Genomic DNA, 27,801 nt, shown 5'->3' on the forward strand with positions numbered 1-27,801 from the left:
TACTTGTTAGATTCTAAAGGCGAGAGCAAAGTTTTAGCGTCTGCATTGCAAGTGCAAGTTGTTTGAGCCAATAAAAGTTGCTTGAGCATCTCATTATTTGTAGTCCTTCATGTGTCTCGTGGTCGTAAGCACTATTGGCAGTGCGACTGATGCGGTGCAGATTCTATATATAATTAAATTATATGCTGCTTTTTAGCACGAGTAGGAAACAGTCCTTAATTCGAATGGTAGGAGACGATGTGACGGCGGATGATTCTTACTCCCGTTAATGTTACGGTGTTCCAAAGTCAGGACTTTATATATAGGTCATGAAATTGACTTCAAAGGCATAAAATAAAATTTTCCCATATTTGGTAAATAGATTGCTCAGCGGAGGATTATATTATATATATATATATATATATATATATATATATATATATATATATATATATATATATATATATATATATATATATATCGTGATAACTCGGTTCGAGCTTATATGCACAAAAAGTTGGAAGGAAATGGTTGGATGCTTTCTCGGGGGTTGATATGTTTATTCACAGTGAAATAATTATGATTAAAACCAATAGATTCATATTCAATAGTGCTGCTATTTCATTCTCGGCTATTTGATAAAAAAAAATAAATAAATTTAATTTATAGATATTTTGTATTTATCCCTCTAAATTTTAGATGCCAATGATAAATTGAAGGTTGATTAAAATTCTAATGTTAAAATCATTAATGATTATTATTATTATTTTTGATGGATATAAAGCTTGGTATTTGAAGGATAATTAATGTTGCATTAAAATCTATAAAATTTCTAATAAAAATATACATTATATCTTTTTTTTTTTTTTACTTATAATGGGATTTGATAGGATTACCTTAGAAAGAAATATGATCATACTAAAAGGCTTAAATGATGTGGGAGAAAGACATACGATAAAGGGCAGAAAGACATTTGATAGGATTTGGTTCATCCGGTCCGGTCGAAGTGGACCGGAGTAAACAGGCGGCCTCCGCCGATGTTCCCGATTTTCGTTTTCCTGCGTTTAAAGGAGCTCTGCTTCTCGCTCAGCGACCCAAATCCCTCCTCCTCCTCCTCCTCCTATAAAGGCGGGATTTTGATAACTCTTTCTCCGATTTCCTTCACCCTCACGCCTTCGCGAATCCAAAGGTTTCTTTATACTCCAATCTCGCGCGTCATTTCTTGATATTTCGTTAAAAAAAGTGCTTCTTTTAGCCTGCTTCTCCAATTGATTCCTAATGGCGGCGATCTTGACCGGTACCTCACTTCGTCTATCCAATTGATTTTTGCTGCTTCTTCCATACGTGTTGATTCGTTGTGATTGAATTTAGGAGAAAATTGTGCCCTATGGTTCTCTTGTTTAGCTTCTGTCATCTTTCTTGGCGTTAATAATCACTATCTTTTTGTTCTTAGATCTCGCTTTGTGCAAAAAGCTTTCTTTTGCGAAGTTGAAGTACGAGTCCGCCGCTTAAAGGAAGAGCCTTCCGCCACAAGATCGTGTTCGATTCCTTTAATCCTGGAACTTAGTGTTTCGATCGAGATTCGATTCGTTATTCTGTCTTCCCTGCCGTTCGTTTGGAAAAAGGAGTTAGGACTTGTAATATAATTGAATTGGCTCTCAGAAATTATTCCTTTAAATGGCTTGAGAGCTGGCCTATTTCTTGATGCATCTCATTCTCAAAGGATTTGTTGGTGGTATTGGCAGAGATGGAGATGAGTGGCTCTCAGCCGTCGCAGTTTATCACGAGCAATGGGAGTCGTGGTATTTCTCGCGGTAGTGGAACTCCTCTGATTGACGATATTGAGATGGGGCAGATCATTGTCCCTGAGGTAAATTTTCCTATGCTGAGAGACATTATTATTATCATCATCATCATCATCATGTACTTCTGTTTGTGCACAAATGTCAGTAATATGTAGGGATGACATTTACTGCCCTTTTCAGTGCTTCCACCATTGATGTTTCTTGGTCCTTTTTTGTGGGGTGCTTATGTGCCAGTGTCTACTGATAATTTTGCTTAGACATGCAAACATAAATAACTAAAGCCTTTTTCTAGGATTTGGTTTTAGACTAATTCATGATAGTTAACAGCTCACTGAATGTGTAAAAGATTGAAGAAAATGTTTGGACTTTAGAAAGATTGAGAAAGAATGAGCTTTGTCATTGGTAGAATATCCTCATTTGTTAATGGCTGATATTAGTGTCGGAGCATACTATAAATAAAACTGACTGGGATAGTTCTAGATCTGACTCATTCTTGCCTGATTCGAAAACGAAAGATGATTATAGTCCAGTCTGATTAAGAATTGGACTCCAATCTCACTATATTCCAATGCTACTTGTGAGTTGCAGTTCTATCAAGTTTTGATGGATTAATGAAGAATATACTAGTTAAAACTTAATAGTAGTATATGTATTATTTAGTCAGTTCAGATCCTTGATTGGATCAACACCGATCCATGTTGTATCAGGTGTCTGATCAGGGTTACTAGATCTGCGTGTCAGTCCATCCCTGATTTGAAGTAGATCAGTTGTCAGATTGTATCAGATCACATTGAAGCTTTTCATAAGCCTAGTCAGTATAGTGCTATCTGGATATGTAATAAATATATGGTACAGAGATTTTTAAAAGTACGATAAAACTTGTTAATTGAACACTATGTAGTGCTTTAATCATGTTTAATACTAACAAGAGTGTATTAAGTATATAAATAATCACTTCGATATATTATGTTGTTTTTGTTGTTAAGCAACATGACTAATCAGAGGTCGTCCTGCACATATATTTGTGTGCTAAACTGTGCTTCACTGACTCTCCTAACTAGATGTATGTGATGTATGTATTATGTTGAGATTGTTGCATAGCATTCATAGGGGACAACTTCACCAAGTTGTGTTTTAATTGTTTATAGATCCACTCTTTTTTATTCTGGAAAGATGATGATCTTTTTATTGTTAACATAATTTGTGAATTTGTAGAGAAAAAGTTGGAAAAATTTGTTTGCGTATATGGGCCCAGGATTCCTTGTCTCCATTGCGTATATCGATCCTGGAAACTGTAAGTTGCTTTTATTTCTTTTATTCTGAATTCCATCATCTTACAAGGCTGAGTTACATTCATAATCAATAGTTGTTTCACATGTTGTAATATACAGTTGAAACTGACTTGCAGGCAGGTGCACAGTTTACATATGAGGTACATCAGTTTTTCCCCATCCTATTACAGATTGTTGCTATCTTATTTAATTATTTGTGCCAAGTCCAACACCCTATGTGTATTAAGCATAGAATATTTAATATTTTCTTTCTATTGTTCAGTTACTCTGGATAATACTTTTAGCCTCCTGTTCTGCCTTGGTCATTCAATCGCTCGCAGCCAAGCTAGGTGTTGTCACAGGTCTGTGCATCCACAAAGAACAGCAATTACCTAGTTATTTCTTAGTCGACATGTCTCTCGAAAAAACTTTCCAATGACAGGAAAGCATTTAGCTGAGCATTGCAGAGCTGAATATCCAAAAATCCCCAACTTTATCTTGTGGGTTCTTGCTGAACTTGCAGTTGTTGCATGTGATATTCCTGAAGGTATCAATTTTTTGAGCTTCATTTTCTTTTTTCTCTTCATAATAAAATTTATTTAATCTAATTTTATGCTTGTATAGGATGAAAGTTTCAAAAAGTGGAGTGGTATACCAATATTTAGAGAGTCAACTTAATATTCAGAAGTGCTTCGCTTTGCTCGGGCAAGTGCCTAGCACCTCGGGTATTTTGGCACCTTGGTGCCTTTGACTACACTGACTATAAATAATCTTTGACTATCTGAGTTCCAATTTACATAATCCTAATAAAAGAATTATTGGAATGAGTGAGACTAATACCCAATTGTGATAAGGTATAGTAAATTGTTGAACTAATTCACTCTAGGGTGGGCTTTGATGAATTTTCTTGCCAATAATCCTTACGTACATTCTGCTTTAGACTACATTAGGAATTGTTCCTCCATTTGAGATCCATTCTAATATATAACATGAAACATATTGTATTAATCATATTTCTTTTGTTATAAAGCAATGTTCAGTTCTTTGTAAGATGCTTAATGTTTCCTATATAAATAAAGCATTCTCTAATATTGTCACCTTCTATGTTATAATTGCCCTAGGAAACTGTCTATTGTTTGAATCCTTGACAGATACTAATGCATGCATTATAAATAATTTCTACGATGAAACTTGAGTTGTATTACAACAACAATAACAACAACAACATGCCATAATGTCTTACCTACTTGGGTCAACTACATTGATCTTTTGTCATCATTGAACTATGTAAAAAAACAATATATTTAATTAAATCAAGAGCATTTATATTTTTATTTATAACTTTAGTAAGATCTTCTTAGTTCTCCCTCTACCTGTTCTTGTCCCACCTACTTAACATATGTACATGTCATCTGAAATGATTTTTTTTCTCATTTTATCTTGAAATATGAATTTTATAAGCTCATCAAGATTTTCTATACCCACCCAAGACAAATGTTCACCATTCATTCTTTTTGCAAACCATGTGCTACCATTCTTTTTTTCAAAAATGTGCCACCTTTCTGTAATTACCAGCGTTCAGGCTTTTATCTTTCTTTGTTCTTTGCAGTTATTGGAACAGCTTTTGCTTTGAACATGCTCTTCAAGATCCCTGTATGGTGTGGTGTTCTTCTTACAGGTCTTAGTACTTTGCTGCTGCTATTACTACAGCAGTATGGGGTAATGTTTCTTTTTCACTCATCTTTTGATAATTTGTCTGACTCTTTTATATAATATGAACAACTTCAAAGCAAAAGAAAGACAACTTAAAAGGTTGTTTTCTGATTAGGCTGGAAACTGAAGTTGATCTGTAGAAAGTTTCAGCTAACTAGCTATTAAGGAAGACAATTTCAAAAATTCTGCTTGTAGTTACCTAATGCTATTAGTACTATTGCTGACTACATCTATAAAACTTCCTGCAGGTTCGGAAACTTGAATTTTTTATAGCTTTTCTGGTGCTTACAATGGCTGGCTGTTTTTTTGCTGAACTTGGCTATGCAAAGCCAAAGTCTTCAGAAGTTCTCAAGGGACTTTTTGTTCCTCAACTTAAAGGAAATGGTGCTACTGGTCTTGCTATCTCTTTGCTTGGTGCCATGGTGATGCCGTAAGTTTCTCATAAACATTCTGGTTTATCTCATTTGCTAGATGGAGGTTTCAGGCTTATCATGTGAACTAATGCAGGCACAACCTTTTCCTTCATTCAGCACTGGTGCTCTCTAGGAAAATACCACGCTCAATTCATGGAATTAAAGTGAAGTTTAGCTCTTGTTTTTCAGATCCATTTTTTCTTGCTTCTCTTTGACTTTTTCTTTATTCATTGTAATCAAATATAGTTGAAGACTTATTTCTTTGGGAAGATGAAATTCAAAATTTTTTATACATGGATTCATGGTGTTTTGATCTTTTACATTTAATAGAATTCTAAAGGATGCTGCCTGTCACTTATTATATCTTCCTTTTTGCAGGAAGCATGCAGGTTTTATATTATTGAAAGTGCATTCGCTCTTGCAGTGGCTTTTCTCATTAATGTATCTGTTATTTCTGTAAGTGGTGCTGTTTGTAGCTCGGAAGGTCTGAATCCTGAAGATCAGAGAAACTGCAGTGATCTTGACCTTAATAAAGCATCATTTTTGTTGAGAGTATGTACTAGACTACCGCTACTTTATGGAATATATCTGCAATCCAAAATGCATTTTCTATTATCTTATAGTCCTTTTAGGGGGTAGTTTTGAACACGGAGATCTAGTTAGGCATTTAAAGTTCAGGACCTATATGCACAGTCTTCCTGGACTGGCACTCATAAATAATATATCTTATGCTGATGACTGTCAGGCTCATGGATTCATTGGCATTGTCAACTTATATATTTCAAGCCTTCAAAAATGTAATCATCTCTACATTTTGCTTTTTAATTTTTGATGCAAAATCTATTAAGTATGATTGAAGTAACCCTGAAAATTACCAGTGATGATATGGTTCCCCATAGATCTGATTGATATATGGATGTGGAATACACACATACGGTGCCCATATATTAGGTTTGTCAGAAGCAACACACCCTTGAAATCTTTTAGGAGTGACTCCCTCCACGGAAAATAGCAGATCTCACTTATGGTAGATAAGACAGTTATTACTGGGCATTTACTCTTTAAAAATGACCACTTCAAGAGGAGGTAAGCACCAAGCATGTTCCATTGGAACATAATCCTATGGTCCATAATGGTGACCCGGTTTTACAGGTTACTAGGTTCAACTACCATCTTTGTAATTAAATAAAATTGTATCTTCTTTTTCTCTCTTAAAAATTCCTTTGTTTCTCACCACCAAAAGAAGCCCATTCTATCACTTAGAAGTTTAGAAATTACTTTTACGATAGCACATTGCAATGTACTATGTCTAGATTACTTAGAAACTAATCTTTTACTGCCTAAGGAACCTCTGTCTGTATCTTAAATGGTTATTAGAGTTTTTCAACACTTGAAAATACTGGTGATTCTTTATTCATTTTAGCTCTCGTTTCTAAGAACTCACGACACAAGCTCATTTAATGTTCTCTTATTTCAGAATGTCCTTGGGAACTGGAGTTCCAAGTTATTTGCAATTGCCTTATTGGCATCTGGTCAAAGTTCTACAATTACAGGAACATATGCTGGACAATATGTCATGCAGGTTTTTGCTCTCTTAGCATTTCTCTTGTTAAATATTATAGCTGCCTTATCTTTTAGTTTGGTTTTCACAAATAGAAAGTAACTCTTAAGAAGTATTTTATAGCAAATGATGGATCGAGTTTTTCATTGCTCTGTAAGTATGGACGATTGTGAAGGCAGATCTAATATGACAACATATATACAGAAAGATCTGTTTTAATGTTATTACAAAGGTGACTAAGAACACATAAATTCAAACATTTAATTTTGGTTGCTAGATAACTAAGTCCTTTTTCTTTCTGCAGTTGAAAATTATGCATCAATATTATAATTGCATGCTCTTGGCAGATCCAAAACTCGAAATATAGTGGCTTAATCTATAAGGAGGAATGCTGTTGATGTGATGATTACAAGAAAAGTTTGTGCCAAAAGAGCATATGATGAGCTTGACAGTAAATAGTATGTGATACATAAAAAAGGTGTAAATTACTCAGAGAGAGGCCAGATAGTTCATATTCAGCATAGAAACTTGTTAATAGAGAAAAAGAGGAGATGTTTGATTGTATTATAGATCAAAATTTGAAGACCAAAAAATTCTTCAAGATAGTTACACAAGATAGTTACATAAAAATGTATGTATGTATGTATGTATGTATGTATGTATGCACACACTTGAAAATGAAAGTGGCTTTATAATTTCACTTTGTGAGAAAATGCGGAACACAAGCTAAACAATTCTATAAGAGCCTTGTAGGAGTCTCAAAAAGGCCTTTGCTAAAGAGGTAGGATTGGAAGTATTGGCTAGTTACTTATTTTACAAAATCATAATGATTAAGTGGAGATTGATAAATATAGTAAAACTCTGATGAAATACCTATACATAAGAAAAATAAGAGATCAAAAGTTCCATAGAAAAACTATGGAATCAAAATATTTAAGTCCTACTATTGTTTTAAGAAAAAGGTAGTTATTCTCAAATATTATTAAAGGGTGAATCTAGTCCACGGGGTTCTCACCAATGAGGCATTTGGGGAGAGACCTCTATATTTAGAGAGACTGTTTCCTGACTTGAACCCTACTCTCCTACTCTTAAAGATTACATAAATATATATAAAGAAAAGAAAACATAACTACAAAGGTCTTTACCAGTTGTTTTGAAAATATTCCAAGAAGATAGGACCAGCTTATATTTCTGGCTGTCCCCAGATTCTAATGCTATGTTACAACCAAATTACTGTAAGATCTGAAAGTGCATCTAGTTTCTTATAAATTTTATGAACTGATATTATCTTTCTCCAAGATGATAATATTCATTGTACGAAATTTGCCATTAACTAAGCATGTGCCCGTCCTGCAACATATATTTTGGGAAATTTCTATTTTAAAGCTGCCACAAATCTGCAGAACTGATTGGAAGATATTAAGAGCTTTAAATCAGACCTTCCATGATCCAAAAGATAAGAACAATTTTAGCATCAGGTGACTAATATCATCTCCACTGATCTTGCAAATGAAATACTTATCTATAGCACCTTAGCCTTGTCTGGTAAGATTCTTGAATTTGTGAGTGAAGCCTTAAAGCTCAAGGGAAATATAAAGTTCTGAAGGAGCACTAATATTTCATGGAAGTTTTTTGAATCTTCATCCAGTTTTTCCACTAAATCTAATAAAGAAAGAAGCTGCAGTAAAAATACTTCTCTCTCTCTCTCTATCTCCAAGTCGTGTCTCTCTGAATACTCCATTTATTATAAATCTTCCAATTTAGAGATATCAAAATTTTCTTTCCTTAAGAGGAGAGAGTTACCTCTTCATGGATTAATATGTAATTCTAAACTTAATAATGGTGGTCATCCCCCCTCTCCAGATTTTTCCATGTATGTGTGACTCAACTCTTTGCTTTCTCCTTATAGTCATTTCTTAAATGATTTGGAATTTGATTTGTGTTCTTCAGTTTCCATTAAGTGCTTGCAACTTGCAAGTGAACTGTGTTTCATAATTTGATTATCTTGAAAGTGTAAACTAGAACTTATTTCCTTTGCAGGGGTTTCTTGATCTACGAATCACACCATGGATAAGGAACCTGTTGACTCGATCCTTGGCGATTGTGCCAAGTCTAATAGTTGCGTTAATTGGTGGCTCCACAGCAGCTGGAAAGTTGATTATTATTGCCTCGGTATTAAGACCCCCAATTTTCCTATCATGATCTCTTTATTAATAATATACTCTTACTCAGCATTAAAAGAAAACAATGAAAATCTTTGAGTGGGAATTTTATAAGATAGATGTGATTTTGGGTCAATCACTATTAAGTAGTATTAACAAGTTATCTCTTGCCAAACTAATGTCACTTAGATTATCTTCTCAAATATCCAGCATAATTTATGAGTTTTGAATAGTGATAAGACTATTTAAAGATTTTTTGAAGATCAATTAGTTATTTGTTTATCTAACATAATTTGTTGATTTTCGGGATTGTCAATAGTCTCTTTTCCGTATATTTCCTGCCTTCTACATCTTTAATCCTAAGTGAAATTGTTTGCGATAAAGTAAAAATTTTGAAATTAACTTTATCATACCACTTCACACGGGTTGATAGACTCGTGATTAGCAGTGCTTTTGAGAATACTACCTCTACTTCTACATGGGATCCAATGCATAGTTCTTGCTGCATTAAAAATAATGTTAAATAGGGTTATATTAGCTATTTAATTGTCCTAATATGATTTGTTTGTGGCATTTCTATTAAAGGCCAAACTTTTGCAGAACGTTTCAAGTTTTTAACTTATTTTAAAAAAAAGAATGATCGTTGTAGTTTTGTTGCAACTGAATGCATTGTCTAGGATCATCTTGATGCTGATATTTATTCATCTTATGCAGATGATTTTATCATTTGAGCTTCCTTTTGCTCTGGTTCCACTTCTCAAGTTTACCAGCAGTAAGACCAAGATGGGTTCACATGCCAATTCTCTCATGGTAAGTCTTTCATTGTCTAGAAATTTTAGTACGTACCAAGATGGCAGCTGTTCTTAAGCCACCCCACTTGTCTGCTGTAGGTTAACTAATTTTTAAAGGTTCAGTTTGTTGCACAAACTATTCATAATTTGCTTAGTTTTCATTTGGTTGTCATTTACCGTGGAATGATATCTGTGCATTGGAAAATTAATATATTGTTTCTCTTTTATATTCGATCATCATATTTCATAACAAAGTAATTTGTTGTTGCCGCTGCAGATTGCAGCAACCACATGGATAATAAGCTCGCTGATCGTGATCATCAATACCTACTATCTCGTCACTGGCTTCATCAATTTACTTTTGCACAGCGGGTTGCATACCGTATCCATCGCATTTGCTGGAGTTTTTGGTTTCTCAGGCATGCTGGTATATGTAGCTGCGATTCTTTACTTGGTCTTCAGGACAAATAGGAAATCAACTCAACCATTACTACATGATGATTCTCAATTTGGACAAACCTGTGAAAGTAACAATGGCATCTATGATTTACCAAGAGAGGACATTGCAAGTATGCAACTTCCGCAGGGGAGATCTACATCGGATCTTGACTAAAAGTAACCTGTAGTTCCTTTTAGCGGCGACAGACATATGGTCTTCTTTGTTTGAAGCAGTCATTTAGCTTCTGATGCTCATAATCGAAAAATAAAACGAGCGTGTAGATAGAGTAGTATGGGACAGAATCCTGAAGCTTTTAGTATGATTGTATGAAGTTTTCTATTTTCTCTCAGACTAAAACTGATGGTAGGAGGTCTCAAGGTGTAAATGGAGACACTTTGATGTGTACATAATCATAGACAGAGCATGCACCTCTATCTCCATTTTTCTAAGTAAAAGCTAACTACTATGACCCTGTGTGGTGTGTTGCATTTCTGTTCAATTTGTAAGTACAGGTTGGATCTTTGATTTGATCTGATATTTGTAAAAAAAAATCTGCCTTGCTTCATTTCTTTAATATAATAATATGGAAACAAATGCAAGTAAAAAAAGGTTAGAACTCCTGCTTTGCAGGTTGATTTGATGGGGGCAATGCAGAAGAAAGTGAAGGAATTGTTGTTGGAACAGTAAAGCTGAGTTTTGCATGGATTGGCAACCAAAAAAAAAAAAAAAAAGGAAAATATCGAAATAGTTTTAGCCTTTCATAATATTTTCATAATCAGGAATTTATACAAAATGATAAATAAGTGACAAAAATTTGCAAATTAATCTTTTTATATGTTATTTTGCTAACCTAAAAAAGTCCATCATTTACCAATCTCAAGTAAAATTACAATTCGTTATTCGAATTAGAATAATTTAATCGTTATAATTGAAAACGACCTGATTGGATTAATTATTTCAGGCATTCGATTTGGTTCCCCATAAATAAAATGTTTCATGGTACTGTGCAGATTAAAAGGATTGTGGCCCAATTATGGCCCAATTAAACGAGTCGAGGCTCGACCCATGGGCCATTCGACCGGGTTCGCACCATGTCCCTCGCGATGACTAGATTACCCTTAGGGTTTGGTTCAGGCTATAAAGGGAGCGGATAAGCCGTCTTTCGCGTCACACGGCGTCGGGGGAGGGGAAGGGGCGAGGGAAGGCGTCGGAAGTACCGCATAGATGAGGGCGAAGGTAGAGATCTGATCTTGTTCTCAGGGTGCTGAAAATTGCAGCTCAATTTGCTTTGATTGGAAGGTTCATTGTTCTTTTGCTTACGATTTCGTTGCTCGGGATGTCGGATCAGGCTGTTGTTCTCGATGTCGCGGTGTTAATCGTAATAAAGTAGCATTCTTCTGTGATCTTATAACAAGGTGTTGAGATTTTTCTTTGATAATTAGGGTTTCTTTACGATGATTGGTTTCTCCATTTGTTCCCTTTTATTTTTACGGTTGAATCGTATCATTGCTTATATAGACAATCAATTTACTTGAGAAATTTCATCCCAAAATCTTGATCTATTTGGGTGTCCATCCGTCAGCTAGGTTATATTTGGATTCGTAAATACATATTTTCATGCTCATTCAAAGTCGAGTTCGGCCTGAAAGCGTGATTTTTTCTTCGTACTTCCTGACGTGAAGGCCTTATCTCCAATCAGATCGTATATTTTGACATCACATCTAGAGAGATGTAATATGCCTCGGTAAATCTCCGTTTTATATTTACATGACTGATCTAACTAGTTCGAGGCAGATGTAGTCTTCCACGGGGAGATTCGTTCTTGAGTAGGGTTCGCTTAGGTTTCTGTTGGGTCATATTAAAGTAAGTCTAGCTTCAGTTGCTCGGAATTTGGTTGAGCTTTGGGTTGAAGAAATTGACTGTGCCATGCAAATTGCATGTCCCTCATCTCCCTCTCCCTCACACTGGTGTTTTGTCATCTTTTAATGTTATATCCATTTATAGTTTTTTATTATTGTGTTTTAGCAAGTTAGGAGTATGAGTATTTTTGTTTCTTCTAATTTTTGTTAAATAACAACCTAATATTCTCTGATAGGAAAAGCTTTGGTAAGTGTATCTGCCTCAAACACCAGAACAAACAAGAGTTCTGTCCATTCCCTAAAAGGTTATTCTACTTTGGAATTTGACTCCGATCCAGCAAGAACGACATGGCTTGTACATTCATTAAGTTCTAAGTAGGCTTATATTTAGCTTCTTTTTAATTGTAGTTTGGAACGGAAATAAGGATAGTGGTGAAACAATGATCTGCTTATATTATCTTGGTTAAGACATGAAATGGGTTGAGGATTCATTGAAAATGTAAAGCTTTATGTGGTTTGATGCTTCTCATCTTTGCTGTGGAATATCATGTTTTTACCTGGTTACTTTGCAGTTGAATTTTACGATACAACATTGTTGTTATTGTTATTACTATGGTTCCTGCTAGCTAAAAAAAATAAAATTTGAGATGTATAACTATCAACCTTTGTACTAAAAAGTTAAGTCTGATTTCTTTCTTTTATTAATTTGATTAGGACATGTGTCTACTGTCCTTTTTTAAACCTTTTTTGCCCCTATGTTGTAATATGTATCATTTTTTCTTAACAACAAATAAGGAATTTCAGGCTTAGATGTCTGGACTGTTCTGTGTTTTAGTTCAGGACTTGGTGATCTGTCCCAAGCTATCTAGTAGGTCAGATAATGAGGTTTTTTATGTACATTGCACATGTTTTCTGTTTTCTCTTCTGCCCTTTGATGATGATAATAGGTCAGCTAATGAGGTTTCTTATGTACATTATACATGTTTTCTGTTTTCTCTTCTGCCCTTTGATGATGATTGTTCTGAAATGTGTGCTTTTTATCTATTTTTCCCTAAAATTTTTTAGTTTAAGTTTGTGAATCATCTTGATTTGCGTTGATGATTTTGAGCACCCTCTTTCGTACTTATGAAACAACAATTTATTAATGGTATCTCTAACTTTAGCCATACTTTCTCATGCAGTGGAAGAAGAAGCGAATGAGGAGGCTCAAGAGGAAACGCCGAAAGATGCGGCAGAGATCAAAGTAGGTAGCCAGGGTTGAGCTGCATCCATCACATCTCAGTTATGAAGGTGGTCGATTTAGATTAAGTTCTCCACATGATGGTGGGGTGTATCATTGGAAGCTAACTCTTTTCCTGATGATGCCTTCTGATCTTTATGATTCTGCTTTGACTGCAACGATTTTGTTTGAAGACAATATTTCCAATTTAATCGAATGCCTTTGATATCTTTTATTGGTTTTATACTTGGTGCTTTGGTGGATACTCTATACTCCTATGTGGAAGGGGTTATAACACCTCTAGTTAGTCCTAATACTTAGATTGACTGATAAGACATGAGGATGATTGGATAAGCGGATTAGGCTCAACATGTTGGATCTTGATGACAGATTACTTTGTATGGGGTTTATGTGCTTTATAAGGTTTTTTTTCTCTTATTGGGTGCTTGCCTAGGCATCCTGACTAGGCAAGGTGAGGCTTGAGCACCTCATGGGTGGATCAAGTGGTGTACTTCAAGGTGCTTGCTTGAACCTAGGCATCGTGTCCCTCGGTCGAGCACTTGGTTCAAATAAAGCAATTGTAGTAGATTTATAAGTTTGGTTTTGTTCAAGAATTAAATCAACTAATCAATTTTTTACTTTCTTACTCGCAAAAACTATCCTTATATACCCTTGCGATCTTGAGCCAAACCTACCATTGTTTTTTTTGTCATTGTTCCATTGTAGAGGGAGAGGATCACATGTTCCTTATGTTATTGTAGAGGTATATTTGGATCTTCTATCGCTTATGTTATTGTAGTTATGGTTAGTAGCTTTATGTAGTTTTGTTCATCATCATTGTTTTTTCCTTCCTCACTTTTCATTATCAATAATATTTTTCTCCCATTCTATTAGTTAATAATGTTTTTTTCATCCTCCTCTAACTATTGTTAATAATAAATAATATATTATTAATAATAGATTGTTAACTATTATACAAATTAATCTTTATTTACTAGATTGATAATATATTATATAGATTTTAATACGGTTAATTTTTATTTATTTAAAATTATTATTATTAGATTGATAATATATTATTTAAATTTTAATATTGTTAATATTTATTTATTTAAAATTATTATTAAGGTTTCAGGATAAATGACAAGTGTATAAAATAATTCATTAGATTTATTTAATATCATATTTTTATTTAAATAATTATATTATATATTTTTTATAATTTAATATTTTAGAGTATTTCTTGATTTTTTTTAACGTTTTTCGCTTTTTAAATTAGTTCATCGCAGCTTGCTAAAAAGATAACTAGTGATTCACTTGGGATTAACTATTCTTGATGGCCTATTAGCTTATCATATTCAGCGTTGTTCTGATCATTCTCCCGGTTTAGACCAGTAGTTCTAATGCAGAATACTCAATAGTTGTTACGTTTTGAATTGACAAGTAAAAAAAAAAAGAGAAAAAAATCAAATAGAAATATTTTATTTTATTTTATTTTTATTGGTTGTCATTAAACTGGAGTCATTTGAGCAGGACTTTGGTGGTAAAGCATGAAAGAGGATCACATGGACTGCCATTAGTGCTCAGAAAACTTGAAAGACCACCACACGATCAAAGTTTTGCTGCAGGATGCAGGAAATCAACAGTACAAAGCACCAAATCTTGTGTTTTGAGGCTACCTCATGATTCATGTAGGTCTCTCTCTCTCTCTCTCTCTCTCCTCGTCAAACTATCAAGTTCTCATAATCCCTTCGGGTTGAGATGCCGTGCAGCACGCACAACATTTGAAGAACGACGAACAAGTAATGTTATGCAACACACAATTCTTCACTCACCGGTGATGTTCTCGTTTCTCTCTCTCTCTCTCTACTGTTGATCCTAATTGACAAGGATAATAACGGCGATGAGACTTGATTTAACGTCAATCGTCTCTAATGACGCATCGTGCTTCGATTGACCTGATAGCACTTGTTCAAACAGATCGGAATGCCGATCGAGGCATATTAATATCCTGCTCAGGCTCGGTCCTTCACGCCACGCCAACACCGCTGTCAGACGTTACCAGAAGTATGATCCTGCTCTCTACAAGCGGGCACATCAGGCAACGACAACCTTTACTATAAAAACCCCCACACTCCGAGGGAACGGAGGAGGAAAGAAGAGGAAAAAAAAACTCCTTAAGACTATCCACTAACTTGACCGTCGGAGGGGTCGGGTTGAGCCCCCCGACCCGACCTGTGTGCAAGTGCGAAGACGGAGCGCCTCCCACCGCGCGCCCGAGCGAGGAGTCCCTCTCCAGTGAAAACAGCGGTTGCTCCATCCCGATCGGACCACCGCAGGCGGCCACCTCAGCAGTCTCAAGGGTCGTCCCAGGAAGATCCCCAATCACTCGGACCCGAACCCAGCCGGGTTGGCCCCGAGGCCATGGCTTAAGGTTGTTTACACTAACATTTTTAGCGCTAGAAGGAGGGCCCGAATGTCGAGGGATCACCCGATCAACTCAGACGAACCCACAGTTGAGGGGCTACACCCGATCGGAGCTCCGGGGGAACACCCCCCCGCATGGAGAACCTCGAGACAAACACCCCGCCACGACCTCAGAGCGCTATTGGCGGATATTCAACGACCCGGGCTTGTCGCCACCCGACGGAGCCCCAGCCAACCCGTCGCCCATGTCATCCGAGGCCTTTCTGGACCTCACTCATCAAGTCCGAACTCTGACCGATATGGTGCATTCCATTATCCCACTCGTTTCTCGTCCGCTGCACCCGCCTACGATCCAACCGTTGAGGCAACAGGAGCCGCCCGCTCGGTCTCGCACGCCACCTCAAGAGCTCCCCACTTCGCCTCGGGTCCGATAAGCCCTACTCGGGGATCGAGTGACGGCAAACCCGAGAGGCCGCTCGGAACCCGAGGCATTATCTTCGGATTCGACGAACTCCCTGTGAGCTCAGTTATGCTTTATTAGTCAGCGGCTTGACGAGGTGCGGAAGGAGGTTCGCAGGTCAAGGGGAGAGCTCGGGGAGGATGCACACCAGGGATCTCCATTCGCGCCCGAGATATAGGATCAGACAGTCCCCCTGAACTTCCGACTCCCCTCTCTGGACGCATACGACGGCTCCACCGACCCAGCGGACCATATAGCCGCTTTTCGTGCCTAGATGGCACTGTATGGAACCTCTGACGCTTTGATGTGCAGGGCATTTCCCACAACTCTGAGAGGGCCAGTTCGCACGTGGTACAGCGGCTTGAAGACCGGTACGATTGCCTCCTTTGACCAGCTCGTCAAGGACTTCGAGCTTAACTTCCTGGCCTACGCCCGGCCGAAACATTTCGTTGCACTGCTCCTCGGACTTAACCAGAGGGAGGACGAGCCCCTCTCCTATTTTGTGAATCGCTTTGCAACACAGATCCGGGGGTTAGCGGACGCTCATCCCTCTCTGTTAATGCAGGCGTTTATGATAGGCCTGCGACCTTCCAGATTCTTCTAGTCCCTCGTGGAGCAACCCCCCACCGCAGTACTTAAGATGCTTCAACGGGCGAACCAGTTCATCGCGGTTGAGGCCTGGATGGCCGGGAAGTGGGAGGAGCACAAGAGGGTCAGGCCGGAGCCGGCCCGGGGACAACCGTCTGCCACGCCGAGGCGTAGGTTGGACCGGCCTGACCCGCCGACGTCGAGGTACCCGTTACCCTCTTTGGGCGCATCCCAAACAGAGATATTTCTCCAAATAAGGAAAAAGGGGCTACTCAGGGCCTCCAACCCAATGAAAAGCCCGTGGGAACTCGCTGACCAATCGAAGTATTGCCGTTTCCACCGGCAAAGCGGGCACGATACTGAGGAGTGCCGTGAGCTGAAGCGGCAAATCGAGGAGCTCGTCTGCAGAGGACACCTCGGTCGGTACATCTGATAGGGTAGGGAGCTTTCGCCCCATCCGGAGGGCCCCGTTGAACGCCAAATCGACGTCATCACAGGAGGCCCAGTATCTGGAGGAAACAGTATATCCGGAAGGAAGGCATACGCCCACTCCGTCAAGACCGATCCTCCCAGACACGACCCCGATCCCGAAGTCGCGTTCCCTCCCGAGGGTGCTGAGTGATCAGAGCATGACGATGCACTTGTAATAACGGCCAGTATTGCTAATGCCTAGGTGAGGAGGATCATGATCGACACGGGGAGCTCAGCCGACGTGCTCTATCTTGACACTTTTCAGAAACTTGGGTTAGCTAAAGAAGCCTTGGAGCTTATGTGCTCGGCGCTCACAAGGTTCATCGGCGACTCGATTTCGCCGTTGGGAGCGGTCACCTTGCCCCTGACTTTGGGAGTGTCGCCAAGATCAAAGACGGTGATGTCCATCTTTTTAGTGGTGGATCTCCCCACTGCATACAACGCCATCCTCGGTCACCCCACCCTCAACAAGATTAGAGCCGCAGTCTCCACTTACCACCAAACAGTGAAGTTCCCGACCCACGCTGGGGCCGGGGAAGTCTAGGGAAGCCCCCGTGAGTCCAGGCAATGTTACCTGATGGCGGTTTCGCTACACAAAAGGGCGAGGACCGAGCAACCCCTGGGGGACCTTAGGGAAATGAAGAGGCCGACCCCACATCCTGAGCCGACGGCGCCCACTTGCGACATACCCTTGATGAAGGATCGGCCAAACCGGACGATCAAAGTCGGGTCGGAACTCCCCGAGCAAGAGCGGAAACAGCTCGTCAGCTTCCTACAGGAGAATGCCGACGTCTTCGCTTGGTCGCCATCCGACATGACGGGAGTCGACCCGAAGACTGCCCAACATTACCTGAACATATCACCCGATGCTCGACCAGTGAAGCAGAAACCCCGATGACAAGCTCCGGACAGACAACTAGCTATCCGTGAAGAGGTGGAGCGACTTTTGGCAGCGGGCTTCATAAAAGAAGTCAAATACCCACGATGGCTGTCCAATGTAGTCCTTGTGAAGAAAGCTAATGGGAGCTGGAGGATGTGTGTTGACTACACGAGTCTCAATCGTGCATGCCCAAAAGACTGCTACCCCCTCCCGAGGATCGACCAGTTGGTCGATGCCACCGCCGGGCATGCTCGCCTTTCGTTTATGGACACCTTCTCCGGCTACAATCAGATCAGAATGGCGCCCGAGGACCAGCACCACATGGCCTTCCTCACCGACCAGGGAGTATATTTCTACAAAGTTATGCCGTTCGGGCTGAAAAATGCTGGTGCTACGTATCAGAGAGCCGTGAACAAGATGTTCGCCCGATAGATCGGGCGGAACATCGAGGTCTATGTCGACGACATGATCGTGAAGAACCGTACAATGGCGGATCACTTGACCGACTTGGACGAAACGTTTGCCATGCTGCGAAGGTATGGCCTGCGACTCAACCTGGTAAAATGTGTTTTTGGCGTCAGCTAGGGAAAATTCCTCGGATTCATCATCCATGAGAGGGGAATTGATGCCAACCCCGAAAAGGTCCAGGCGATCATCAGTATGCAAGCCCCTCGGACAATCAAGGACTTGCCGCGACTTAACGGGAGGCTCGCCGCTCTATCCCGGTTTCTATCCTGATCTGGTGATCGTTGCCTCCCCTTCTTCCGGGCGTTGAAGAACCCGAAGAACTTCCAATGGACGGCGCAGTGTGAAGAAGCTTTTGAACAAATAAAACAACACCCGGCCAACCTCCCCCGCCTTGCCTCGGTCTCTTTTAGGGAGAAGCTCAGTATCTACCTGGCCACCTCCCGGCACGCGGTTAGCTCTGTCCTGACCAAAGAAGCCTCTGGTGAACAACTACTGGTCTACTATATTAGCCATGTCCTAAACGGGCCTGAGGAGCGGTACCCGCCAATCGAAAGACTTGTTCTGGTGCTCATGCTGACAGCTTGAAAGCTGCGCCCCTACTTCCAAGTGCTAGTCATAGGTGCCCAGCAAGCCAATCACGTGAGTGATGGCATGTGTGACTTGATACAGAATCTTTTTACTTATTATATTTTGGCGTATATCACTTTATAACTATTGCATAAATGCATATATATACTGTGATGTCCTTGGATTTGTGCAATGGGAATCGGATCGTGATGAGATCACGATAATGAGATCGATTCACCTTTAAACACATATCCTAAATAATCCCGGTCATAGGTTACTCGAGAGGGACATCGTGAAAACCGGACAGACTGGTGTGCTATATACCCGTCCATATGATGGATGCAGTTGGTCTCATAGCTGCTCGTGTAGGGACACTAGGGATATAGTACAGGTGCTCATTGGAGAATGAGTTCACTGATTGATCCGCTTATGGAATGCTGGATAGTTGATGATGCCTTATTGTCAGACAGCGATTCCGTAGTCCTAGTGGTGTATCTGGTCCTTAGACTTGAGACACCAAGGATGTCCTGTATGAGTGCTCCACTCTTTGATATCAGACTTATAGGTTTGGCTGTCCCAGATCTAGTGCAGCTGGTCATTGGGAGTGGTAGTCGACCTTACGAGGGCTATTGAGTGTCGAAAGAGGATCATCCACTCTCGGCGTCATGAGAGGAATATCCCATGTGTTCTTGCTCAGACAAATCCCTAGCCAGGGTCATTCGGGTTGAGAGAGAAAGAGTTCTCTAGGAGAATCCGATTAGAGCGAGACTCGAGTAGAAACCGTATGCGTCTGACAACACCATGCTCGATATACGGTCTCTGGGATATTAGATGGATGAGGGACTATAGGTACACGGTAACTGAGGACAGACAGGTCCAATGGATTGGATTCCCCTGTATCGTTTGGGGACTACGGCGTAGTGGCCTAGTACGTCCGTAGTCGATGAGTCGAGTGAATTATTACAGAGATAATAATTCACTGAGTTAGAAGGAGTTCTGACAGGTATGACTCACGGTCAGCTCGATATTGGGCCTAGAGGGTCACACACATATGGTAGGCATTGCGATGAGTAGAGGTTCAGATATGAGATATCCGACGGAGCCCTTGTCTTATTGGATGCAGATCCAATACCCACTAGGGGAGGACCTCTATAAATAGGAGGGATTCAGAGCCTCATAGGCTAGAGCCTTTGCTTGCCTTTCCTATTCTCCTCTCCCTCTCCACCTCAAAGCAGGCCTAGAGTTTTGAGGAGCGTCGTCGCAACCCTACTGTGTGGATCACCGCTAGAGAGGAGGACGCTTGATCTCCTTCACCCTCTCCTAAGGATATGCAAGGAAACAGGGATATACGATCTCCCTAGGTAACACAATCTACTCTATACGCAGTTTTAAGTTTTGCGGATTTTGCGCACCAATCTTCGCACGACGACGAACATCTCTTTGGGAATCGGGGATTTTGTTTTCTTGTTCTTCCGTTGTGCATATGATGTCACCCCCAAGATTTCCCAACACCAAGCCCATCCGATTGAGGTAATCACCGACCAACCGCTTTGGCAGGTTTTATCTAAATTCGATGTTGCAGGTCGGCTCCTCAAGTGGTTGGTAGAGCTTGGAGAGTTCAATATACAATACGTGCCAAGGGCTGCCATCAAGGCCCAATCGGTAGCCGACTTCATCTCGGAACTAGCTCAGATTGAGGACGAGGGTTCCGAGCAATCTGGGGAAGCATGGGTCCTGCACGTGGACGACTCGGCTACCTCGAGTGGCGCGGGTGCGGGGCTGGTGCTATCAACCCCCGACAGATGCTTGTTCGAACGCTCCCTCCGCTTCGGGTTTCAAGCTACCAACAACGAAGCTGAATATGAGGCACTCCTAGCTGGACTCAGGCTGGCCCTCGAGATGCAGGTGAATGCCATTCACGTCCTCACTAATTCGCAGCTGGTGGCTGAGCAACTCAACGGCGGATACGAGGCCAGGGAACCTACCATGGCAAAATACCTGGCAGAGGTAAAAAGCCTAGCCTCCGACTTCTCTCGCTTTATGATATCTAGGGTGCCGAGGAGTCAAAACGAGCGAGCCGATGAGTTGGCCAAACTGGCCTCAAGATCAGACCCCGAAGTCTAGCCCGAGATCGAAGAGCTCCCTTTCCGAGCTATCTCGATCTCGGTCATGTCTTCGACCAACGCGCAAACTATATGGGTACAGGAGATGCTGCGCTTCAAGCGCAACGGGATTCTTCCCGCCGACGAGGCTGCGGTTAGGCACATGCGCCGAATGCAGGCATGGTACTCCAAGGTAAACGGACGGCTTTACAAGCGGTCTTTCTCACATCCTCTCCTACGGTGCCTTGAGCCCGAAGAAGCTTGGATGGTCCTGGCCGAGGTCCACGAGGGGATTTGCGGAGAACATGTCGCTGGGCGGACCTTAGCGTACAAAATCCTTCGCCAAGGATACTACTGGCCCACCATGTCCCAAGATGCAAGATCTTACGTACAACGGTGCAGCCCGTGCCAGAGGCATGCCCGAACACCCCGGCAGCCCACGATTCCGCTTGCCCCCATTGACTGTGCGTGGCCATTCGCACAATGGGGATTGGACCTCCTCGGCCCTTTCCCACCAACCTCGGGACAGTGGAGATACATCGTCGTGGGAGTGGATTACCTCACCAAGTGGGTTGAGGCCGAGCCACTATCAACGATCACAAAACGACAAGTGGAGAAGTTCATCTGGAAAAATATCGTGACTCGGTTCGGCTTGCCCAGAACCATCTGTTGGGAAATGTTGGGGGCGACATCATATGCGCAGCGGAAGAACAAGAAAACAAAATCCCCGATTCCCAAAGAAATGTTCGTCGTCGTGCGAAGATTGGTGCGCAAAATCGACGAAACTTAAAACTGGGTATAGAGTAGATTGTGTTACCTAGGGAGATCGTATATCCCTGTTTCCTTGCAGATCCTTAGGAGAGGGTGAAGGAGGTCAAGCATCCTCCTCTCTAGTGGTGATCCACACAGTAGGGTTACGACGACGCTCCTCAAAACTCCAGGCCTGCTCTGAGGTGGAGAGGGAGAGGAGAATAGGAAAGGCCAGCAAAGGCTCTAGCCTATGAGGCTCTGAATCCCTCCTATTTATAGAGGTCCCCTATCAAACCCTAATGGGTCCTCCCCTAGTGGGTATTGGATCTGCATCCAATAAGACAAGGGCTCCGTCGGATATCTCATATCCAAACCTCTACTCATCGCAATGCCTACCATATGTGTGTGACCCTCTAGGCCCAATATCGAGTTGACCGTGAGTCATACCTATTAGAACTCCTTCTAACTCAGTGAATTATTATCTCTGTAATAATTCACTCGACTTATCGACTATGGACGTACTAGGCCACTACGCCGTAGTCCCCAAACGATACAAGGGAATCCAATCCATTGGACCTGTCTGTCCTCAGTTACTGTGTACCTATAGTCCCTCATCCATCTAATATCCCAGAGACCGTATATCGAGCATGGTGTTGTCAGACCCATACGGTTTCTACTCGAGTCTCGCTCTAATCGGATTCTCCCGGAGAACTCTTTCTCTCTCAACCCGAATGACCCTGGCCAGAGATTTGTCTGAGCAAGAACACATGAGATATTCTTCTCATGACGCCGAGAGTGGATGATCCTCTATCGACACTCAATATCCCTCGTAAGGTCGACTACCACTCCCAATGACCAGCTGTACTAGATCTGGGACAACCAAACCTATAAGTCTGGTATCAAAGAATGGAGCACTCATACAGGACATCCTTGGTGTCTCAAGTCTAAGGACCAGATACACCACTAGGACTACGAAATTGCTGTCTGACAATAAGGCATCTTCAACCATCCAGCATTCCGTAAGCGGATCAATCAGTGAACTCATTCTCCAATAAGCACCTGCACTGTATCCCTAGTGACCCTACACGAGCAGCTATAAGACCAACTGCATCCATCATATGGACGGGTATACAGCACACCATTCTGTCCGGTTATCACGATGTCCCTCTCGAGTAACCTATGACCGGGATTATTTAGGATATGTGTTTAAAGGTGAATCGATCTCATTATCGTGATCTCATCACGATCCGATTCCCATTGCACAAATCCAAGGACATCACAATATATATATATATATATATATATATATATATATATATATATATATATATATATATATATATATATATATATATATATATATATATATGCATTTATGCAATAGTTATAAAGTGATATACGCCAAAATGTAATAAGCAAAAAGATTCTGTATCAAGTCACACGTGTCATCATGGACAATGGACCCCAGTTCACCGGCACGCGGTTCCAAGAGTTCTATGCGAACTACAAGATTTAGCTGAGATTCAGTCCCAAACGAACGGCCTAGCGGAGGTCACCAACCAGTCCATCTTGGACGGGCTCAGGAGAAGAGTGTCCGCGGCCCGATCGGCTTGGGTGGACGAGCTCCCAAGCATCTTGTGGTCCCTGTGGACCACCCCCAAAACCACGACTAGGGAATCCCCCTATAGCCTCGCATTCGGAACCGAGGCCGTCCTGCCACCCGAAGTGGTCTTCCCCACGATTCGGACAGAAAAGTGCGATGAGGGGACATCGACCCGAGGATTACAAGCCGGTCTCGACCTTCTCGAGGAGCGGCGTGCTGATGCGCACTGGAAAGCCCTCTCCTACAAGAGAGCTATCACTATAATCTAAAACCGTAAGGTACGACCCCGACCAATTAAGTTAGGCGACCTGGTCCTACGCAAGGCCGAAGTCAGCGACCCAACTCGAGCGCGCGACAAGCTTGCCCCCAATTGGAAAGGACCGTATCAGGTTGTAGATGTCATCAGGATTGGCACGTATCGACTCGCAACCATGCAAGGCAGCCCTTTGCCGAGGACGTGGAACGTGTAGAATCTTAAGAAGTTTTTCGTATAATGGGAAGCGAAATAGACAAGGCAGAGGTACAAACAAAATTTTTTCATTTCAAATAAAAATCAGGTTACAAGACCAGACAAGTTACAGCGTCGACTGACCCCTAGATTATTACAATTTTCTACCCTATCTTTCGTGGGCCTCGACGCTATCATCAAATGGGACTTCATCCAGCATGTCAACATTCCGGTCCTCGAGGAGAGAGGCAAAGGGGTTTTCCTCGATCTCTAGACCGGGTTGGCATGCTTTGAATCGGGCCAGGGCAATCCGGTACCCATATTCATAGGTAACCTGCCTCGACCGGACCAGACGGAGCTGAAAGCCCGAGGACTTTTTGTAGTCCTCGATCAATTTCTTGTCTTTCTCCGGCCGCTGGTTCATCTCGGCGGTCAGGGCCTCGGAAGCCCCCTTCGCTTCAACGAGTGCCTCCTCTAGTTTTCGAGTGAGGCCCGCCGCCTCATCCCGGGCCAAACGCGCCTCGAACCGAGTCGTCCTCAAATACGCCTGGAGCTTGTTATTCTGATCCTCGACCGCCTTTACCTCGGATTTGAGGTGCGTCGCCTCCGCCTCTAGAACCGAAGTACGCAGCTCGGCCGCCATAGCCTTGGACTTAAGGCGCGTCACCTCTGTGTTAGAACCCTTGCAGATTCTAAACTTGGGGTTGATCTCTTTAGGGGATCGGCCTCCTTGGAACTCTATAGGGGTTCCTCCCTCCAAGTGCTGCTCAAAGGCTGCAGAAAAGTTTCATCTATTGCTTATGAAAAGAGAAGGAATACATGGCTATTTATAGGGCTTCTAAACCCTAACTCCTAATAAGACTCCTACTTAAGACTCTTACTTCTAACCAACTCCTAATAGGACTCCTACTCAAGACTCCTATTCCCTTACAACTCCTAATTCTTCTCTAAGAAAAAACCTCCTACACGAATGCCCCTCACAATTAGGACTCTCCTAGCTAGAGTCCTAACAGAATGTCCCTCTCAATTAGGACTCTCCTAGCTAGAGTCCTAACATTTTTACATGAATGTCCCTCTCAATTAGGACTCTCCAAGCTAGAGTCCTAACAGACCCGCCCTCTTCAAATCAGCCTTGTCCTCGAGGCTGATGATTCATGAATTCTAGGAATTTGATCTTCAAGTCGTCATAGTTCTCCCAAGTGGTATCTTCTTTTGGTAGGTTCGCCCACTGTATTAGCACTTCATTAGTGGGTCGTCGTCGTCGAGTCACGATCCATCGATCAATAATGGCACTTGGCTGGGTCTGGAGTTCTCTTTGGGTAGTCATATTTGGTGGGTGGCTTTGGGCTGTCTCCAAGCACCTGTTTAAAACTTCCGGTTGGCTGTTGGTTTGTGGGTGATATGTCGTACTCCTTTTCAATTTAGTACCCTGCATATAGAATAACTTTGTCCAAAATCTGCTATTGAAGATGCAAGTAGAATTTGTCACAAGCACAATGCGTCCCTTATAGTGTAATTCTTTTGAGTCCCAATTGTAATGAGTCATGGGGCTTGGTGCTTCCTCCAATTTTTTTTATAATCTTACTAGTATCTGAATCTTCCTGCCATTCCATCTTAATATCCTCAAGGAAGTCGCTGGTCGGAAGTGAAACGGTCGAAACTTCAACTTGCTCGGGTAGCTGCGAAAGCGCATCTGCAAGAACATTCTCTTTCCCCTTTTTGTAAGTTATTTCAAAATCAAATCCAAGAAGTTTTGTTACCCATTTTTGCTGCTCGGGGGAAGATATCTTCTGCTCCAAGAGATATTTTAGGCTTTTATGATCGGTCTTGATTTGAAAGTATCGCCTGATCAAGTACAATCTCCACCTCGTTGCTGCGCGCATAATGGCGAGCATCTCCTTATCATATGTTGACATATTTTGATCGGAGGGAGATAATGCCTTGCTAGTGTATGCGAGTGGTCGACCATCTTGCATGAGAATGACTCCAATTCTGACTCCAGATGTGTCGGCCTCAATAATGAAGGATCGGTTGAAATCTGGTAGTGTTAGCACCGGCGTCGTCGTCATGGTTGCCTTAAGTTTGTCGAAGGCAGCGGAGGCTCTGTCCAACCATTGGAATACATCTTTTTCTAGTAAGGAAGTAAGTGGTGCACTGATCTTTCCATAGTTTTTCATGAACTTACGGTAGTAGCCTGTTAAACCCAGAAAGCCATGTAGCAATTTTATGTTTCTCGAGGTCGGCCAGTTTTGCATTGCTCCAATTTTGAAGGGGTCCACTACCACACCTTCCTCTAATATGATATGCCCAAGATATTCCACCTTTTGTTGAAGAAAGCAAAAATTCATGGTTGTTGTGTGTTCAAAAGGTGGTTTTCCGTATGTCTTCTTCGCATGCTCGTATTTGATGATACCCGGATCAAAGGTCCAGCTTTGTAAAGATTTATGCTCCCTTTCATCTAGCAATTCATCTACTATTGGAATAAAGTATTTGTCCTTGATGATTATGCCATTGAGAGCTCGGTAATCAACACATATTCGCCTTGTTCCATCCTTCTTGCGTACAAGTAGCACCGGCGAAGAGTAGATGTTGCAACTTGGCCGTATAACTCCTGTTTCGAGCATCTCATTTATAATCCTTTCTATTTCATCCTTCTGGAGATGTGGATACTGATATGGCTGAGCATTTGCTGAAGATTTTCCTGGGAGAATCATTATACAATGATCATGCTGACAGGTAAGAGGTAGGTTGCGCGGTTCATCAAATATATTTGAAAATTCAGCAAGCAAAGAAAGTAGATTTGGATCTTCAAATTCTGTTGGCTCTCCCTTAGTTTGCTGCTCAAGTTGTACCAAAAAGCCGCTGCATGCTTTATGCAAAACATTCTCCATTTGTTGTGTGCAAATCGTTGTTATGTCGCCCCCACGTTTCCCGTGCAATGTCACATGTTTCTCCTTACTGTAAAATTTCATAATTAGTTTCATAAAATTCCAAGAAATATCACCTAATGTCGTCAACCATTTAATTCTGAGCATGGCCTCATGATTGTTAAGAGGGAGAAGGAAGAAATCTGTAATTATCTCTTGGTCCTACAGCAATAGTTTCTCCTGCAAGCGCCTATGATCACAATTCAAAATCCGTCCGTCGGTGACCTTAACATCAAACCTGCAGCGATTCTCGATAGGTAATGATATCCGAATAGCAAGCTTACTATTTAGGAAGTTAGTAGTACTGCCCGTGTCGATGAGAACAGTGATTGGTTGTTGTTTGAGAAGGCCTCCAATTTTCATCGTTTGCGGGTTTGAGTAGCTAGCTAGTGTATGTACCGTAACTTCGGTCGGTTGTGGCTCTTCTTCTGCATCTTCTTCTTCATGTTCAAGGCTCTCTTTTGGATGTTTAATGACCTCTTCTTCTATCGGTTTAATCATAAGAAGTCCCCCTTTACTACAGCGATGCTCACGGCTCCACGGCTCGTCACAATGCCAACATAACCCCTTCGCATATCGCTCCCGAAGCTCTTCTCTTGTTAACCTCTTTAGTGTAGGGACTTGGTCGACAGTAGGGGGGGCTAAGGGCTTCAATATTACTGGTTGAGGAGAGACCCTAGTCCTCCGAGCTTCATGGTTCAATTGCTCCTCTTGATGTCGTGCGAAAGAGATGGCTGCCATAAGCGTATACGGTTGTCGCGCTTTAACTTCTCCTCGGATCTCCGGCTTCAAGCCCTCAATGAAGGTCCACAATAGCTATTTTTGAGACCAATCATGAGTTTGATTAGATAACCTTTCAAACCTAGTTTGGTACTCCTGAATGGTGGAGGTTTGTTGG

The 27,801-nt window shown here is 41.5% G+C and overlaps 2 protein-coding genes and 1 long non-coding RNA gene across 8 annotated transcripts; all 3 read left to right on the forward strand.

The window, feature by feature from the left end:
• Positions 1–1,030: 1,030 nt before the first annotated feature.
• Positions 1,031–10,606, forward strand: LOC135581737 (metal transporter Nramp3-like). Of its 6 annotated transcripts, none has more exons than XM_009389549.3 (15): positions 1,031–1,168; positions 1,433–1,616; positions 1,725–1,849; positions 3,000–3,078; positions 3,176–3,216; positions 3,339–3,417; positions 3,498–3,602; positions 4,665–4,774; positions 5,017–5,198; positions 5,276–5,345; positions 5,560–5,733; positions 6,659–6,763; positions 8,783–8,914; positions 9,619–9,714; positions 9,973–10,606. In XM_009389549.3, exons 3-15 carry the CDS (start codon positions 1,727–1,729, stop codon positions 10,306–10,308), a joined length of 1,632 nt encoding a protein of 543 aa, XP_009387824.1. In that variant the 5' UTR covers positions 1,031–1,168; positions 1,433–1,616; positions 1,725–1,726; the 3' UTR covers positions 10,309–10,606. The 6 variants fall into 6 exon arrangements, with proteins under 6 accessions (XP_009387824.1, XP_064960273.1, XP_064960275.1 ...); XM_065104201.1 differs by having other exon boundaries at positions 1,433–1,518; XM_065104199.1 differs by having other exon boundaries at positions 1,052–1,276.
• A 676-nt stretch (positions 10,607–11,282) lies between these two features.
• On the forward strand, positions 11,283–13,456 carry LOC103974675 (uncharacterized). The gene is made up of 2 exons (XR_670912.2): positions 11,283–11,370; positions 13,175–13,456. It is a non-coding gene; the product is annotated as an uncharacterized LOC103974675 (long non-coding RNA).
• A 2,917-nt stretch (positions 13,457–16,373) lies between these two features.
• On the forward strand, positions 16,374–16,703 carry LOC103974677 (uncharacterized). Its single transcript, XM_009389552.2, has one exon. The coding sequence runs from the start codon at positions 16,374–16,376 to the stop codon at positions 16,701–16,703; it is 330 nt and encodes a 109-aa protein (XP_009387827.1).
• Positions 16,704–27,801: the final 11,098 nt, after the last annotated feature.

Source organism: Musa acuminata, chromosome BXJ2-4, assembly GCF_036884655.1.
Source record: "Musa acuminata AAA Group cultivar baxijiao chromosome BXJ2-4, Cavendish_Baxijiao_AAA, whole genome shotgun sequence".
In the NCBI taxonomy this organism is placed as follows: Eukaryota; Viridiplantae; Streptophyta; class Magnoliopsida; order Zingiberales; family Musaceae; genus Musa; species Musa acuminata.

Bases quoted from the DNA above. Each gene is read 5' to 3' on its own strand.
- LOC135581737 (XM_009389549.3), top strand. From the start codon at position 1,727: ATGGAGATGAGTGGCTCTCAGCCGTCGCAGTTTATCACGAGCAATGGG. The intron at 3,418-3,497 runs GTCTGTGCATCC...TTCCAATGACAG, and splicing joins CAAGCTAGGTGTTGTCACAG to GAAAGCATTTAGCTGAGCAT. The intron at 4,775-5,016 runs GTAATGTTTCTT...AACTTCCTGCAG, and splicing joins TATTACTACAGCAGTATGGG to GTTCGGAAACTTGAATTTTT.
- LOC103974677 (XM_009389552.2), top strand. From the start codon at position 16,374: ATGGCACTGTATGGAACCTCTGACGCTTTGATGTGCAGGGCATTTCCC.